General features: G+C 59.4%; 1 protein-coding gene across 1 annotated transcript; it reads right to left on the reverse strand.

Moving 5' to 3' along the window:
• Positions 1 to 1,927: 1,927 nt before the first annotated feature.
• C1QL4 (complement C1q like 4) lies at positions 1,928 to 18,471 on the reverse strand. The gene is given in 3 exon segments (XM_074935288.1): positions 1,928 to 2,126; positions 17,885 to 18,258; positions 18,261 to 18,471. Coding segments are annotated over 3 exon segments (732 nt in total). The 5' UTR covers positions 18,439 to 18,471; the 3' UTR covers positions 1,928 to 1,946.
• Between the last annotated feature and the right edge of the window lie 258 nt (positions 18,472 to 18,729).

Genomic DNA, 18,729 nt, shown 5'->3' on the forward strand with positions numbered 1-18,729 from the left:
GCCCCAGGACCCCGCCTGGGCGGACTGGCTGTGGGAAGCGCACGGAGGGGCAGAGGAGGCTGAATGCTCCGAGGTCAGACCCAGGAAGGGGGAAGCCGGGTGAGCTGTGTGTCCTGCAGACAGGCTGCTCCCAGAGAGGAGACTCCGCAGAGTCCTGCCTGGCTTCATGGGGAGCAGATCCAGAGCATCGCCCGGGGACTCTGTGACACCCCCAGCTAGCCATGGGGGCAGGGGAAGCCCCCCACTGCAGTAGGCAGCTGTGATGGGGGAGACCCCTGGCCCAGCCAGGCCCATCTCTCTATTACTCCAGAGGGACTCGGATCCTCCCGCTCCCGAAGGCTGGCTGGGAGGGGGACTCTCCATAGGCCCTTAGCCATACAGGGTCTATGACACACGCTCGAGCAGCTCCAATGGCCTCCAGCAGGGGGCAGTGGCAAGATTATGTACAGACAGGCGCATGTCAGCCAGTTGATAGGACATGAGACCATCCCTTGGGCAATACCCAGTGGGCAACCCCCCGAAGTCTATATAGCGTAATATCTAGGGCTGCCCCACAACCCTTCATGCAAGAGACTTGTGGGGTTGCAAATGGTGGCAGAGTATAATCTGGGGAGAAGAGACGAGGAGTAGGAGGGGTTCTCCCCACTTTGGGGTCTGGGGGGCCTCTGTACAAGGGTAGTGAGCTGTGGGGGGAGCTGGGATGCTCAATTCGTACCCCAATGCTAGGGGGAAGGCAGGCTTCTCTCCTGCCCCTGGGGGTAGGATCTGAGCAGAGGAGGAGGCGAGACCTGTTAGGAATCTGGGGGCTGTTTCCCCAGGTCCCCCTCCTGACATCCACCCAGTTCTGGATGAGGGTCAAGTCACTGGAGACTGAGAGGCTTGGAGGGCGGGGGGGGGGGGGGAATTTTCTGCCCAGCCTGCCAGTGCCATCCCCTCCCCCCAGGGGGACAGGCAGGAGGGGCAGGGCCCCTGGGGTGGGAAAGACCAGCCCCTTCAGAACTGCAGCCCCCCACCCCAACGCCACATCTGTGCCCGACCCCTCCCTTCCCAGGGTCCCCCCCTTGGGCCCCACCCAGCAAGGAGATCATTAGCACCTCCCCCCAGCTGATGGTGGGTTTGGGTCCCCACCGCAGCCTGTTTTCTCCCCCCGCTCCGCAGCCACCCCCGCCCCCATGTCTTCAGGGGCTGGTAACGTCTGGGAGTGCCAGAGCAGATGCCCTGAGCCCCTAGTCCCCCTGCACCCCTAGACCCAGCTGCCCACAGCCCCCCCGGGGGTCTGTCCCAGTTCATTTCCCTGAGCAGAGCCCCGGGGCCACGCTGGGGGGGCCGACGGGCTCAGTCCGGGGGGGGCCCCGGGGGCCACGCTGGGGGGGCCGACGGGCTCAGTCCGGGGGGGGCCCCGGGGGCCACGCTGGGGGGGCCGACGGGCTCAGTCCGGGGGGGGCCCCGGGGGCCACGCTGGGGGGGCCGACGGGCTCAGTCCGGGGGGGCCCCGGGGGCCACGCTGGGGGGCGGACGGGCTCAGTCCGGGGGGGCCCCGGGGGCCACGCTGGGGGGCGGACGGGCTCAGTCCGGGGGCCCCGGGGCCACGCTGGGGGGCGGACGGGCTCAGTCCGGGGGGGCCCCGGGGCCACGCTGGGGGGCGGACGGGCTCAGTCCGGGGGGCCCGGGGCCACGCTGGGGGGCCGACGGGCTCAGTCCGGGGGCCCCGGGGCCACGCTGGGGGGCCGACGGGCTCAGTCCGGGGGCCCCGGGGCCACGCTGGGGGGCCGACGGGCTCAGTCCGGGGGCCCCGGGGCCACGCTGGGGGGCGGACGGGCTCAGTCCGGGGGCCCCGGGGCCACGCTGGGGGGCCGACGGGCTCAGTCCGGGGGCCCCGGGGCCACGCTGGGGGGCCGACGGGCTCAGTCCGGGGGCCCCGGGGCCACGCTGGGGGGCGGACGGGCTCAGTCCGGGTAGATGATGAAGCCGGAGAAGGTGCTGTATTTGTTGGTGTTCCCCCCGTGCACCTTCCCCCCGTCCAGCTTGACGAAGACCTCGTCGCCCACGTCCAGGTGCAGGATGACGCTGTTGCTGGCGTAGTCATAGTTCTGGTCCGCGTCCTGGGCGATGGCGCTGGCCCGCACCTGGGGGAGATGGGGGGGCGCGTTAGACGGGGGGGGCCGCTGCTGAGCCCCTGCCCCGCTGCCCAGAGCACAGCTCCCCATGCAATAGATCATGGGCCCCGTCCTGCACCCGCTCACGCGTGGGAGGCCCCTGGTGATCCACTCCTCCCCCATGGCACCGAGGCACCCCCCCCACTGATGGGGGGGCAGCGCTGGCCAAAGACGCGCCCGGGGCGTGGTTCAGCCCCACGGCAGGGACCCATCCACTCCCCTGGCCTCTTGGCCCCGGTGAACCCAGGGGCCTGAGGGCCGCGGGCCTGGCCTCGGCATCTCTGCCACAGGGACGGCGCCTGGAAGGGGAGGGGGACCCCTGGGGTCCTCTCGTCCGACCCCGGCCTAGCACCGGCCAGGGGCCGAGAGCCGGGGCTGAACTAACGCGGGGCCCGCCCTGAGTTCAAACCTTCCCGTCCCGGGCTGGGGGCTGAATCGCCCCCATCCGGGGCACTGGGTCTGGGGGTTAATCCCCTCCCCCAGCAACAGGGCAGCCGTTTCCTCGTCTGCGTTCGCCCCAGCTGCAGCTGCCCCGGCACTGGGGAACTCCAGCCCCCTTGGGAACCTCTGCTGTGGGGGGGCGGGACCCCCATCTGACTGGCTGCCTTCCCCACTGCCCCACCCTCTGAGGAAGAGCAGCCAATCAGGATGGCTGCTGGAGGCTGGCAGAGCTCTCCCCCCTCCCCGCGCAGGAGCCAAGAGGGGCTTTTGGGTTGTGGGGAGGGAGCTGAAAGAGCCCAGCCGATCAGGGTGGCTCTGCTTCCCCCCCCTCCTGTGAACAATGGGCCAGTCTGCCCCCCCATCCCTTTCCTCCCTGTGGGGGGGGGAATCCCTGCCCCCCCGCAGGCCTGGGAGAGGGGGGTAAAGACCCCAGCAGCTGCAGGAGCAGAGGTGAGGCTGGGAGGGGGCAGAATTGATGTGGGGGCATAAGTAATTGCTGGGCTGTGGGAGGGGCAGTTGTGGGGCCATGGGGGGGCTGAATTGAATCATTAGGGGTCTGGGGAGAAGCTGAGAGCTCCTGCAGCGCGGGCCGGACTCATCGCCCTGACTGGGCGGGTCGGCAAAGCTCAATAGACTAAAACCATCCCAGAATCTGGGGTGTGGGGCCAGTCCCCCCATTCATTTGGGATCCTGATGATCGACCGTCAGTATAGGGTTACGGTTACTAATTCATCTCTATGTAATCTACACACAGAATTCATACAACTATATTTTGAATTGAGAGATCAATTCTTAATTAATAGCGGATAGTAATTATATTTATGCAGGATCGTATTACTGTATGAGACGCCATGTAACTATAATTAATATAATCACTATATTATTATGTAATGCTCCATATAAGTATCATAGACTCACTATATTATTGTTGATTATTAATTATGAACTAATTGCATAGTGTGTTAAATATAATTAATATAACCACTGCCTTATGAATCTAGATGATCATTAACTGTGTCATACATTCAGACACTCACACAGTCAGTGATGGTGACAGAGGCTGTTGCTAATACGAGGTATTTGTCAGCATACAGTAGAATTAGCAGGAAGAGAAAGGCAGCCTCACCAGCATGGGGATAGATTCAGGATCTCCTGACTCCAGGAGCTGGGGCTTTCAGGAACCCGCCCTCCAGTCCCAGGAACATCAGTGCTCCCTTCACCTCCCCGTGGGCCGGGTTCTTCAGCCTCGCTTGTTCCCGAATCCAGCCGTCAGAACGATCGTTACGAATGGAGCTTAGTTCGGCGTGCCGAACGGGCCGGAGTCGGTGCTAATGATGCACGGGGTGTTAGCGATCAGAGGGCATCTCTGCACGGCAATGTGTGTGGATCCTAGGACGGCTCGTGCACGGCAGGACTTGGACCCTACCTGGTTTTGATCAGAGGGTTAAGTCCTGATAACCCTAATGCCGCACTCTCCTGGTGCTTTGCAGCAGCAGCCGAGCAGGGCTACGCTGGAAGATGGGGCAGGCCCATGACAGGCCCTGGGCTGGGACCCAGGAGATCTGGGCATGTCCCTTGAATCTCTCCGGCCCCATTTACCCAAAGGGGACAGATCGCAGCCCTGCCTCTGTTTGCATGGGGAGCTCTGCGGGCAGGGCCTATCTCTCACTGACTCCCTGCAGCCCCTGGTATGAGGGGTTGTGAGCTCAGCCGGAGCCCGTGGAAATAATCGATACGGCTGATGTGCCCATTACTAATGCCATGGGGCCCGATCCTGCTCCGCTTTAAGCTTGTGCAGCCCTGACTGACACAGATTTACCCACCGAAATGGTTGCACGAGCCCGGCCTTTCCGACGAAGGTGGGTTTCTAGGGAGGGGCCGGTCTCCGCGCCCTGCTTAAGGATGCGTCGGGCTTTGCTCTCTTTGTTATGTGTGGAGCATGCGGCAGAGCGGCGGCCCCCAACCGCAGCCCGGGTGCTGGGGGTGGGGGGGGTTCAAGGATTTGCGTGAGTTACAATGAATTTTAAAAAGCTCATTTAAGAAATGGATCCGTGGGCGTCTGGCCGGGCGGGAGCAAGCGCTGCTCAGCCGCTCTCGCCAAAACCAGTAAAGATGTGACCTCGTCCACCCGGCCTTGCTAATGTCCAGGGACCGAGCCGGCGACAACCACGCCGCAGAGCCCGGGAACGGCCGGGAGGCAAATCTCGAGTCCAGCCGAGACGACGAGGAAGGTTTTTTTCAAAGAATTCGCTGGGGTCAGTGGTCACTTTTTCCCATTAGGATATTAATAGGAAATATAATTAAGGTCTGTTGATAATTGTATTTGATCATCGTCATATTTTCATTATTAATCACTCCCAGTAATAGATTGCACACAATCCGAATACAGCCCGTGAAATGTAAAACAAAACCTAACCAGGGTAGGGAGGGGGGAAGGGCACACGCCAGAGTTTTGCAGATGCTCCCGCGCCTCCTTGGCTCTGATCCTCCAAGGGATTTAGGCACCTAACTCCCACTGGCTTGGTGCTCGGGTGTTTGCAGGATCTGACCCGAGGGGAGGGGGGTTGTAGCTTGGTTGTTCTCCTTGTTGTCACCTTTCCCTGGGGTGCACGTGACCCTCAAACGCATCCCGCCTGCTGCTGCCATGACTAGATACAGAGAGCGAAACTGACGGTGTGGACGGGCGAGAAGCCGGAGGGAGGCTGCTGGGGGATGGTGCAGGCTGGGTGTGGGTCGCTCTGGTGCCAAGCATCCCAGTGCCAAAGGGAACTGGCCTGGGTGCGGCCCAGCCCCCGTCCCGTTAACGTGGTTGGGTTTGGGGTGCTGTCGAACGAGTGGCTGTGGGCAGGCAGGGGTGACCCTGCTTTAAACCACTGCAGCTACCGGCCCCCCTCTGGTCTCCGGCCGAGACGGAGCCGTCCGGGGAATCAGCTCCTTTGCTCGGTCAGAGGTTTCCCTTCCGCCAGGGGCAGCAGGGGATGCTTGGCATCCTGCTGGCACCTGGGCACCTGCCCTGTGCAATGCAGGGGGTCGGTCCTCTAGCTCACTGCACTGCAGGCCCTGGCCCCTGCGGCCTGCCCCTCTCTGCGCAGCGGGCCCCGGGCCTTCACTAGTGCCTGCGAGTCACCCCACGCCCTGCCCCCACCCCCAGCCTCCTCGCTTCAGCTGTCCGGGCGTCCCCTGAGCCCCTGCTAGAAAATCTCTGACAATGGGCCGAGGCTTTTCTGCGGATCAAGCTGCCACAGCAGGGGATAAAGCTCTGCTCAGCGGCTGCCTGTCATCCCGCAGAAAGGGATCAAACTGCCAGCAGGCAGCTTATGGCAGAGCCGTAAACAGGAACCAGCCTCCACTGGGCACGGCCAGGGCTTTATGGGGTGGATTTAGGTCCCTTTCTCTGAATCCGTCTCTGCCTCGATTCCTCCGCTCCCCCCACGGGCTCCCTCTCAGTCGCCAGTCCGAATGCTGCGCAGGAGGTCGGCCACGGAGCAACCCTCTGTGGACCGAGCCAGGCTTGGGTGGGTCCTGCCACCCTGGCAAGCCCAGGCCCTTGCTTAACATCCAGGAATTTAGCCTCACCAGTGCGCCTCGTTTTACAACTGGGGGAAACTGAGGCACAGAGCAGGCACAGTGACCTGCTCAAGGACACACAGCCAATCAGTGGCAGATCTGCTGTGTCCCCCAGAGCTCTCCTTTTCCCACGTCAGGGTAGGCTGGGGTGCAGGGAAAGGCCTGTGGAAAGTTCATCCTGCTGCTGTCCTGGCTCAGAGGGGTCAGCCTCTGGGTCGCTCAATCAGGCCTCAGTGTGAAATTCACTAAAACTCCCTGGAAACCCCAAACCTGGCGTCTTTCTCCCCACCCCCACTCTGAAGAATTGAAAATAAAACAGCCAGGGCCCATGGAAGTGTCCGCCGCGGAGACGAGCGATTAACAGCCTGCTGCTCCCCCCGCTGAGCTCTCCACATTAAAACTGCATGGAGGGGGTAGATTTCTTCTTGTTTCGCTGGAATTTCTCCACCCCGCCGGTGGGTCCCTGGCATGCGGCCTCGCACGGAGCTCAACAGGCAAACACGCTGGCTCCTGCACCCCTCCCATGCAGAATAACACAATGTGCTTCTGCCCCTCCCGTCACCTCCAGCCACACACCCAATAACACAACACGCGCGCTCCGGCCCCCAGGGAGAGAGACCTGCATAACCGCACACACGCAGAGAATAACACAACAGCCCCACAGTCACACAAACGCTGACACGCTGAACAACACACGGTTTGACACCCCGCGAGTAACATCGTGACCGGCGGCAGGAAGAAGCAAGTAACACAATTCCAGACATCCCCATAAATCCACAGATGTTTACGCTTCGCCAGACCCCCCCGCCCCCCCGCCAAAGTCATTGCACGGCCTGGCGTAGACCTGGGGAAATAACTGATTGGTTTGGTCTGGCGGCCAAAAAAAAAAAATCCGAAAAATAAATTTGTCTCAGGTGGAATATTTTGCTCAGTTTTTGGGTGTTTTTTTCACCTTTTTATTTTTAGTTACATCCAGCGAAATTTCAGAATACCGCGGTTTGGAAACAACACGTCGAACTGTTTTGTTTTGAAAATGTCAAAGCGAAAACTAGTTTGTTTGACTGTTTAGAAATTTTTCACCCCCTTTTTGGGGAGGGGCAAAATTATTTGCTGAGTTTGTCAGGAAATTGCATTTTTCGGTGACTCAACTCTTTGCCTTCGGCGCAGGTCGACGGCCTGTCTCAGGCGTCCGTCGGTAACGGGATAACTTACGAATGCCGCAAGTTTTGAGCCAGTCCAAGATTTCAGGGGCTATTCCAGGCATCGGTGAGCAGAACCCGAGTCATTCTGGGGAAAACGGGAAAACCCCTTTCCGCTAAACTCCGCCCCCCACCCCCAAGGGCCCGTTTGGTGCCACGCGCCTCTCGAGCGCCCCATCTCCTGCCTACACCTGTCACAGGCAGCCGTTTCAAATGCCACGGTCGCTGGTGGGGTCCAGAGTTTGACCCCGTGGCCGGAGTATTGGGCTGGGACTCAGGAAACCTGATTTCTGTTCCTGGCTCTGTTACTGGCCTGCTGGGTAACCATCAAAAGTCATGCCCTCCGGTGCCTCAGTTTCCCCATCTGTATAATGACCCTGACCTTTGTGAAGCACTTTGAGCGCTCCTGCTGGACAGACCGAGAGGCGAGCTGGTTGTTCTTAATATTAATACATAAGCAACAGAGTGGGTGACCCTTTTACACACCTGGCCACACACACATGGAATCACACCAATGTAGAGACACAAGACTAATGCCCGTGCTCACACCCCATCTAACACACACACAGGGGCGCCTCTGGCTGGCTGGGAGCTGACACTTTCCTCTTCCTCGTGCTGGGATTCAGTAGCCAGAACCCAAGAAAGGAGCAGACTGGAGTGGCCGGGGGGGTGGAGTGGGGGGGAGCTTGTCCTTGGGAGAGGGTCATTGGGTCCGCTGGGAGTTGGGGAGCTATTTCCCATTCTGCACTGCTGGGTTTATGTGGCTAAAACCCCTCCACCCCCAAAGAGGCAATTTTAATGAATTACCCTGCAGCTAAAGCTGGGCCATATAATTATCCCCATTGCACAGATGGAGACACTGAGGCACAGAGCCGGGAAGGGACTTGCAGAGCCAGGAATAGACGGCAGACGTCCTGGCTCCAACTCCCCAGTTCTAACCTACAGGCTCCACCCCCACCCCCCAGCTCCCTGTGCTGGGAGCCCATCAGAGCTCGCACGCCGCAGGGCCGGACCGGGTCAGGACGTGGACAGGAGACCTCCACGGCCCAGGCCTGGGCTCCACAAGAGGTGCTCTGACCCCTGGGCCAGCGCTGACCCCCCCCGCCCCAGCGTGGTGCTAGGGGGCGCTGTGCTGCGGGAACTAGCGTCAGTCCTCCGGCCCAGGTGCTGGCTGGCAGAGCTGGGCCCGTGACCCCGGAGTGCTGGGGTCATTGCAGCTTGGTAAGTTGCTGCCTGCCTCCCTAAACCCCCTCGGTCCCCCCGCCCCTGGTGCCTGATGCGACGGTTTTCACGTCAGGGATGCCCAGAGACTGCGACGGTGCAGGGGGATCCAGCACGCCCTGGGCAGAGGGAGGCTTAGAGAGCGATCGCACCCAAGGCCTGAGATTCGCTCTGGGGCTCAGCACCGGCAAATCTACGCTGAGCGCCCCAAGATGGAGGCACCTCGGTGGTCGGCTGAAATGCCACGTTACGTGTTGTGACGTGTGCAAAGATAGCCCCTTGTTCTGCTTTTCACACCCGTGTTACCCGTGAAGTGAGCTGCTAGGGCCAGGCCTGCAGTTGCCCGGAGCCCCTTTCCGCCCGGAGCCCTTTGCAGACCTATCGAGAGATGGAACCGATCAGCCGGCACTGATCTGCAGCTGCTCGAGGGTGGGCGCAGCGGCTCTGTAACAGCAACAAGCAGCATGCCCAGGGAGCGCTTGCCAGCTCTGAAACGCAGCCACCTCTGGGGTGGAGCGCGGCAGATGTTTAAGGCTGCCTGATGGCTTAGGACAGGCTGTGAACAAGGACTCGCCCCCTTGCAACCGCAAAGGCATTTTAGGGAGGCAGACTGGGGCGGCCTCCTGCTGACTCACCGGCTCTCCCCTCGCGCTCGCCCGTCCAGCTAGCGAGCCGGCTGAGGTTGGCTGAGCTGACAGGATCACAGCCGAGCTGGCAGGGCTTGGAGGAGTTTCTGACAGTGTCTGTGAGCGGCGCGGGGGGGTGAATATGTGCTTTTAAAATGCCGCTGGAGAGAAGTCAAGAGGATTTGCTGCCTGTTGATGAACGGACTGTAATTCCTCGAGCGTTTTCTCACCTCCCCAGGGTGAGGAATGCAGCTTTGACGCGCTCCTGGGGCAGATTTCCATTAGAGGCAGAAACTCTTGTGGGGGGGGAGGGAGGGGAAAATATCTATCGTAGCTTCCTGTCTTCTGCAAAAGTAGAAGGATCTTTCCTTTATTTCAGGGCTCTGATCTGAGCGGCTTTGCCAGACCAGAGCCGGCCCCAGGTTCGCTGAACCCAGTGTCCCGGCTCTGACTGTGGCTGGCACCCTGTGGCGGACGAAGGGGTGAGATGGGAGACCCCTGCCACAGCAGATGGAGGGTAATTGGCCCCCAGGAAGGTCTCTTCTTGATCCCGCATCGCTAGAGACTGACTTAAATCCGGTGCAGGACGTTTGCTCTCAGTGCAGGGGTTAGGAGTCAGGACTCCTGGGTCCTACTCTTTGCTCTGGTGGGGAGTGGTGTCTAGTGGTTAGAGCTGAGCAAGGACCTTGCCCGCGGCTCAATGTGCGACCTTAGACAAGCCACCTCCCGCCCCCCCCCGCCCATCTCTTCTTCCTCGTGTGTAAATTCAGGCCAACGCTACCGAGCCTGGCAAGGAGCCGGGTCATCGTTCAGGGCTACTTTAAACGTGCCCTGCACCCTCCGCCCATGGGCAGCATGTGGCCTTGAGGAGCCAGATGCCTCCGTCCTGGGGCCACGCTGAGGGCCTCTGGCAGAGCTTCCCCCGGGCCGGCGGCGTTGCTGCGAGCGGAGTGGTCTGATGCTGTGAGTTTCACGCTGGTGGAGAGCACTTGATTGACAGCTGCAGAGACCTGTGCCTATTTACTCGCCCCCGGGGACAGCTGTTCCTGCAGCCAGCACCCCTGCCCTTGAGAGACCCGTGCAAGGGGCAGGACTGGGGTCAAATCTCCACGGCCCATTTAATCCTTGGCCTCTCGCTGCAGCTGCCAATTAGCACCGGCCTGGACAGCTGTCTCCCTTCCTAGGGGCTCAGCTGAGGCCCCGCAAACTCATCTCCATGCCTGTCAGACAGGGACCAGGTGGGAGCTGGCACCCATGGGGCGGCCGGCTCCGTGTCCTGCTCCCTCCCAATGCGATGTCTCAGAGCTGGCTCGTAATTACTTTGAAATCTCACTCCTTCAAACTGTCACCGCTCGGCAGCACCAGCTCTGGGATGTGAGACACGCTGGGCCAAACGGCTGTCACTTGGGGAGCTGGTGGAGGAGATGTGGAAACTGGGGCCCGGGCTCCGATTTCTAGTCTGGTCGGCTCAGGAAGGGAGAGCCTGGCCGATCAACTGGGGCTCGCTCCAGGATCCCCCCCGAGCCCAGATTCCCTCCCCAAACCTGACCCTGCCATGACAAGGTGGCTTCTCGACCCTGCGGGTGTGTGTGTCTGTGAGTGTATTTGTGTCTAGCAACTTCAAACAATTTCTGGCATGGTACGATTGCCTCCGAAATCCACCCGTCTCCCACTCCTGGGGCACACTGACCCATCCTGCGTGTTCATAATCTGTGAAACGGTGCAGTGAAAATAGTGGGTTCCGGTGGGGGGGGGATTGGAAAGGAAGAGTTTCATCTGGCTTTTCAGGGGGAAGGGAGTTCGTGTCTTGCTGGCAGAGGTGAAGGAATCCTAGCTGGTAAGAGCCCGTGGTCTCCCTGGGCCTGATCCTGTGAGATGTGGCGCTGGGCAGCGGGGAGTGATGGAAGGCAATGGATACAAACATTTTATGGTGAGTCTCTCTAAGGGCCCATCAGCACCCAAATCTGACTGCCTGAGGGCAGATTTACAACAGCTGCCCGTCACTGTCTTGCCAATAGGACATAAATACCACCAAGGCTTTAATTCCCTGGTAAAATAAGCTACATAAATAAAAAGTGCAGAGGGCCTTTATTAGACCTAGACGGAAAGGCCGGGTGGGGTGTCTGTGCGGGAGGGGACGTCTCCTGTCTGATCTTGTTTGACAGGAGAGTGTTTTGGTATTAAAAATAAAATTAAAAAAAAAACAACCCACTGACAAATTGACTGCAAACAGGTCCCCGGGGACTCATGGAATGAACCGATCTCACCAGCAGCGATGTCTGTTTCTAGCCCTCCTGATATTTATTATTTAATAACCAGGCGATTCTTCCTGTTTGCAAGCGGAGGGAGATAGGAGGGTGTCCCAAGATGTGACTGCCCCATAGATACACCCAAAGCATCCCTATTAATCTCTCTCTCAAAAAAATCAACCTGACCTTTGGGGCCGTTTTCCGGTCAGCGCTATTCCAGCCTCTGCTTTTATTCTAAACTAGGACTAAACCGGCCAGACCTACAATGATCTCAGATTTCCAAGCTGTAGTATAAAGGTGGGGGCTAGGATGTTTTTTTTAATATATTACAGGCCAGACCCTCAGCACTGAAGTTGACGGAACCATGTCAGTTTACACCAGCTACAATGCTGGCCCCTGGAGATGATCAGAATTCATTATCAATAGCCTTTGATCTAGTCGAGGTGCCGGCCAAACAGCCCCGAATAACGAACTGATCCTCTGGCAGGGGACAGAAGAGTGATGGTAAGGGCCAGGTTCTTTTGCTGATTGAAGGGGAGAGGGTGAGCCAAATGGGAACTTTTCACACCAGACTCATTTTAGGTGGTAGCTGGCAAGAAAGCCAGTCCCAGCACCCCAGTACAGACCTCGCTGCTGTGACACGGGACAGGAAAGCCTGCAGGTGACAGGAGAGAAACTGACACAGGCAAAGGACTGTACGGCCCCCCGGCGACATTGCTGCAGCACCACTGGGCCTTGTTCTCTGTTGCCCGGCACCTTGCGCCCGGGTTTACACCAATGCACGGTGGGTGTGAAAAGTTTCAATTCTGGCTGCGTTTGGTCTGGATGTAAAGGATCGCACACGGTGACGGAGGCCCAGGGGCTTCAGTCGGCACCAGCTCAGGATTGGGCCCCACGGCGAAAGGAAAACAGTGGGGTTTGGGCATTAGCGCCTACTAATCCCACGGCTAAAGACGCTTGGTGACCAAATGTAAATATGTCTATTGATTCGCTCAAGAGACACACAGACGGCTTCTCCGAGGAGCTGCTTTCATTAGTCCAGGCAGCCGGTGGGAGGGGGAGGGGGATGCATTTAAAGTTTGAGATCAATGGCTTATTTATCTTTAATAAATGGAGGGTGTCCAGGTCGAGCTTTTAAACGGTGTCATTTTAGCTCAACCATCAAGTTATTTTCTTTATTGAAAAAGGAAAAGAAAAGAAAAGAAAGAATCACATGATACTAAATATCTTAATCCCAGCCTTCGCGTGGTTCTCTGGGCATGTGAACATCAACCCCATAAAATAGGAAATAAACAATATTTCTCAGGGCATTTTTGAAAAAAGCAGGAGGAGGACTTGTGGCACCTTAGAGACTAACCAATTTATTTGGGCGTAAGCTTTCGTGGGCTAAAACCCACTTCATCGGATGCATGCAGTGGAAAATACAATAGGAAGATAACTGTATTTTCACTCCATGCATCCGATGAAGTGGGTTCTAGCCCACAAAAGCTTATGTCCAAATACATTTGTTAGTCTCTAAGGTGCCACAAGGACTTGTTCTTTTTGCGGATACAGACTAACGCGGCTGCCCCTCTGAAACAGGGCATTTTTGTTTGTTTCTGGGCCAGGTTCTATGCAGCGGATTTTAAAGCACCCGACCCCGCTTTGGAGCGAATGCTAATAAAGCATGTGGAGGTGAGGAGAAGATTTGATATGAGTTTATTGACAGTGGAGTAGAAGAGGAAGGGAGAAAAAGACAAATGATTCTCCAGAGATGAAAAATCTCAGGTTTTTATCCCCCCTGTTGGGGAGACTTGGGAGGATTTTAGAGGAAATTTTGAGAGTGTAAATCTGTCAACGTGGTGAGTGTGTATCTATCGACACCGACGATCTCTCTATAGAAACACCCTTGGTAAACATATGCAATATAGTAAATCTAGGAGCGTGACAGTATGTAGTGCTCTAGAGACACTTTGAAATGCAGATAAACTATTAACCATCATGTGCACATAGATTTACTATTCAGCTACACGTACAAAGTATTGTGTATCATACAGTCTGTGCAGGATATGTGTACATAAAATGTTTCTTTTCTACTTACGTGTCTACACACCACTAAACTATTAAATAGGGTACATACATTCTGTAAAGTATTTATATTATAGACACTGAAATGTAGCCATAATACACACTCACCCACACAGGCGGTAGGGTTGTGTTTATAATATCCTGTACAGGGCGCACAGAATCGCAGTTTAATAGCATATATTGGACTATAGACTATTCTATATAAACTGTTCAACCGCTGATGTGCATTACATATTATACAAACACACACTGAATGTATAGTTAATAAATATCCCCGCTAGACGTATAGATTCCCCTGTGCACTCTCAGTATATTATAGCATACGTTACACATGCAAGCAGCCATATGTAATATCTATTACACACACACACACACACACACACGTAAGACCTGCTTACACTTCTATAACATCTCTCCTCTTGAACGATCAACGACTGTGCAGATACGTCTCATCTTATTTTATTTTTTGGCTCAACACAGAGCACATTTTGAAAACCCATCTCCGGTATTCTGACTCCTGCTAATCTGAAAAAATGTAACAACTTCTCTCCCACACCACAACCCCCCACATTTGATTAAACTTTACAAACCCATCTCTCTGTGTTCTGAAGGAGTGTGTGTATTTGTGTGTTGCTTTTATTGTTGCATGTATCTTATTCTTTGCTATTTTTGGGGTAGGGGGGAAATCTATTTTTCTTCTAACAATTGCTGCAATAACGCCCGGACTCTGATAACACAATATTTTACAAATAAAATAGCCCATGGCTATCTTAAAAATAAATGCCTCTCGGATTCCAGATGCTCCGATGTTTGCTTTCATTTTTTAAAGGAACGGGTAACCCTGCCCCTCTGTATTCTGAAGGACTGAATAGAACTGAATAGCTTTGCCCGGACCTTCTTGTTCTCTGTATTTTACTTTAGGAATAATACAAACAAACCGGCCAGCTCCCAAGCTAAGGTGTCTGGTATGAGGAGTTGGCGACTAATCCTAACTCAACACTGGGTCACAAACCTAAAGGGACTTTCTTGAACCGGAGGGTTCCCAGCAAAATTAATCTTGTTTGCATTTCAATTTTTTAAACTCTTTATTTTGTCCTTTAAAAAAGAACCTATCTATTCCCATATGCCCCCTCCATAAATCCCCTCTATCTATCTATCCCCATACACCCCCTCCATAAATCTCCTCTATCTATCCCCCTACACCCCATCTATCTATCTATCTATCCGCATACACCCCATCTATCTATCCCCATACACCCCCCTCCATAAATCCCCTCTATCTATCCCCATACACCCCCCTCCATAAATCCCCTCTATCTATCTATCCCCATACACCCCATCTATCTATCTATCCGCGTACACCCCCCTCCATAAATCCCCTCTATCTATCCCCATACACCCCATCTATCTATCCCCATACACCCCCCTCCATAAATCCCCTCTATCTATCTATCCCCATACACCCCATCTATCTATCCCCATACACCCCCCTCCATAAATCCCCTCTATCTATCTATCCCCATACACCCCATCTATCTATCTTTCTGCGTACACCCCCCTCCATAAATCCCCTCTATCTATCCCCATACACCCCATCTATCTATCCCCATACCCCCCCCTCCATAAATCCCCTCTATCTATCCCCATACACCCCTCTATCTATCTATCCCCACACACCCCCTCTATCTATCTAATCTATCTATCTAAAATATATTTATACAATTGAAAACCCGCCGTACAGTCAGCATTCTCTAAACAATACCCCGAGCATTGCCATACATAAACGTTACTATTACCAATGTTAATAATGAAATACCATTATGAACAGAAGGATTATAGCCCAGGGCGTGTAAAGGGGTCATAGGAAGTCGCTGGATTTTAGAACGTGCCCTGTTTGTAGGGGTCTAGGCAGCCCTTCCCACATGGGGTTTATGGACTGATGGTCTGAGGAATCAGATCCTGGCTGCTGCCCTTCCCCTCCATCCATCACACACACACAGCTCTGGCAAGGCTGGGCACAGGTGAGAGGGCAGGTGTGCACACTGGCAGGGTGGAGCCGGGGAGCATATGCTTGGAGGTAGGTTTGGCTGATTTGCAGGTAAAGCTACTGTCTTCCATGGGTGGGTTGGCAGGAGCTGGGACCTGCAGGTGAGGTGAGAGGAGCCAATGGGAGTTGCAGGTGATGTGGGTGGAGCCAGTGGGGGAGTGGACCAGGGCTGGGTGGAGCCAATGGGGAGGGGGTGGCTAGCAGGTGAGGGGGAGGAGCAAGTGGGCTGGGCGGAGCTAGGGGGGAGAGGGGCGGGGTGCAGGTGAGGTGGGCGGGGTGCAGGGGAGGTAGGCGGGGCTCGTGGGGGGCGGGTTCCAGGTGAGGTGGAGGCCGCAGAGCGGGGGAGGGGCAGGTTCCAGGTGAGGTGGGAGGGGCCAGTGGGGGAGGGGCAGGTTCCAGGTGAGGTGGGCGGGGCCCGTGGGCGGGCGGGGTCCAGGTGAGGTGGAGGCCGCAGACCGGGGGAGAGGCAGGTTCCAGGTGAGGTGGGCGGGGCCCGTGGGGGGTGGGTTCCAGGTGAGGTGGAGGCCGCAGAGCGGGGGAGGGGCAGGTTCCAGGTGAGGTGGGAGGAGCCAGTGAGGGAGGGGCGGGGTCCAGGTGACGTGGGCGGGGCCCGTGGGGGGCGGGTTCCAGGTGAGGTGGAGGCCGCAGAGCGGAGGAGGGGCAGGTTCCAGGTGAGGTGGGCGGGGCCTGTGGGGGAGGGGCGGGTTCCAGGTGAGGTGGGAGGAGCCTGTGGGGGAGGGGCGGGTTCCAGGTGAGGTGGGAGGAGCCCGTGGGGGTGGGGCGGGTTCCAGGTGAGGTGGAGGCCACAGAGCGGAGGAGGGGCAGGTTCCAGGTGAGGTGGGCGGGGCCTGTGGGGGAGGGGCGGGTTCCAGGTGAGGTGGGAGGAGCCCGTGGGGGAGGGGCGTTCCAGGTGAGGTGGGAGGAGCCCGTGGGGGTGGGGCGGGTTCCAGGTGAGGTGGAGGCCGCAGAGCGGGGGAGGGGCGGGTTCCAGGCGAGGTGGGCGGGGCCCGTGGGGGAGGGGCGGGGTCCAGGTGAGGTGGGCGGGGCCCGTGGGGGAGGGGCGGGGTCCAGGTGAGGGGGAGGCCGCAGACCGGAGGAGGGGCGGGTTCCAGGTGAGGTGGGCGGGGCCTGTGGGGGAGGGGCGGGTTCCAGGTGAGGTGGGAGGAGCCTGTGGGGGAGGGGCGGGTTCCAGGTGAGGTGGGAGGAGCCCGTGGGGGTGGGGCGGGTTCCAGGTGAGGTGGAGGCCACAGAGCGGAGGAGGGGCGGGGTCCAGGTGAGGTGGGCGGGGCCCGTGGGGGAGGGGCGGGGTCCAGGTGAGGGGGAGGCCGCAGACCGGAGGAGGGGCGGGTTCCAGGTGAGGTGGGAGGAGCCCGTGGGGGAGGGGCGGGGTTCCAGGTGAGGTGGGAGGAGCCCGTGGGGGTGGGGCGGGTTCCAGGTGAGGTGGAGGCCACAGAGCGGAGGAGGGGCAGGTTCCAGGTGAGGTGGGCGGGGCCTGTGGGGGAGGGGCGGGTTCCAGGTGAGGTGGGAGGAGCCAGTGGGGGAGGGGCGGGTTCCAGGTGAGGTGGGCGGGGCCCGTGGGGGAGGGGCGGGTTCCAGGTGAGGTGGGAGGAGCCAGTGGGGGAGGGGCGGGTTCCAGGTGCGGTGGGCGGGGCCCGGGGGAGGGGCGGGGTCCAGCTGAGGGGGAGGCCGCAGACCGGAGGAGGGGCGGGTTCCAGGTGAGGTGGGAGGAGCCCGTGGGGGTGGGGCGGGGTCCAGGTGCGGTGGGCGGGGCCCCGGGGGAGGGGCGGGGTCCAGGTGAGGTGGGCGGGGCCCGTGGGGGAGGGGCGGGTTCCAGGTGAGGTGGGAGGAGCCAGTGGGGGAGGGGCGGGTTCCAGGTGCGGTGGGCGGGGCCCGGGGGAGGGGCGGGGTCCAGGTGCGGTGGGCGGGGCCCGGGGGAGGGGCGGGGTCCAGGTGAGGTGGGAGGAGCCAGTGGGGGAGGGGCGGGTTCCAGGTGCGGTGGGCGGGGCCCGTGGGGGAGGGGCGGGGTCCAGGTGAGGTGGGAGGAGCCCGTGGGGGTGGGGCGGGGTCCAGGTGCGGTGGGCGGGGCCCGGGGGAGGGGCGGGGTCCAGGTGAGGTGGGCGGGGCCCGGGGGAGGGGCGGGGTCCAGGTGAGGTGGGAGGAGCCAGTGGGGGAGGGGCGGGTTCCAGGTGCGGTGGGCGGGGCCCGGGGGAGGGGCGGGGTCCAGGTGAGGTGGGAGGAGCCAGTGGGGGAGGGGCGGGGTCCAGGTGCGGTGGGCGGGGCCCGGGGGAGGGGCGGGGGGGGGTTCTCCTACCTGCCCGTTCTTCATGAGGTCGGCCCACATGCTGGTCCCGTCCCCGCCGCGCATCAGCACGTGGTAGGTGAAGAAGTAGATGCCGGGCAGGGGGCAGGTGAACTTCCCGCGGCTCGGCTCGTAGTAGTTCCCCACGTTGGTCACCACGTCGTCGAAGCGCAGCACCTCGTAGCCCTCGTGGGGCTTCCGCAGCCCGGCGTAGAAGGCGATCCGGGGGCTGTAGAGCGAGGGGACGTAGCCCCCCGGCCCTGGCCCCGGCGGCCCCGGCCTGCCCGGCTCCCCGGCGGGACCGCGCGGCCCCGGCGGCCCCGGGGGGCCCGGCGGCCCCCGGATCCCGGACTTGCCCCTCCTCCCTGGGTCCCCTTTGCCCCCGGCAGGACCGGGGGCGGGGAGACGACGGCCAGCTCCGGACTGGCCTCGGCGGAGGCCGCCCCGTGGGTCTGGGGCGTGTGGGGCTCGCAGACCATGTGGCAGCTGCCCAGCACGTCGTAGGGCGAGGCGGCCCTGGAGCGATGCACCAGCAGCGGGATGGCCACCAGCAGGAGCAGGACCATGGCCACCCCGATGGCCGCCCCGACCACCCTCTTCTTGCGGCTCAGCCTGGACGCGGCCAGGGCTAGGAAGCCGTCTTCGCTTTTGGAGGGAATGGTGGCAGCTTCTCCAGGGACGGGGCCCGGGCGGGGCGGATCCGGATCCCCCCGACGAGTCCGTGGAGGAGAGGCGGCCCCGGCGCGGCGCCCACGGGGCTGACCTGCGGCGCCCCCGGGCTGGCTCCGCTCCGCAGCCGGCCGCCGCACTTGTTGACTCGGCTCCGAGGGACGGGAAAGTTCCCACCAAGTTGCCCA

Source organism: Natator depressus, chromosome 20 (assembly GCF_965152275.1).
Source record: "Natator depressus isolate rNatDep1 chromosome 20, rNatDep2.hap1, whole genome shotgun sequence".
Taxonomy (NCBI): Eukaryota; Metazoa; Chordata; order Testudines; family Cheloniidae; genus Natator; species Natator depressus.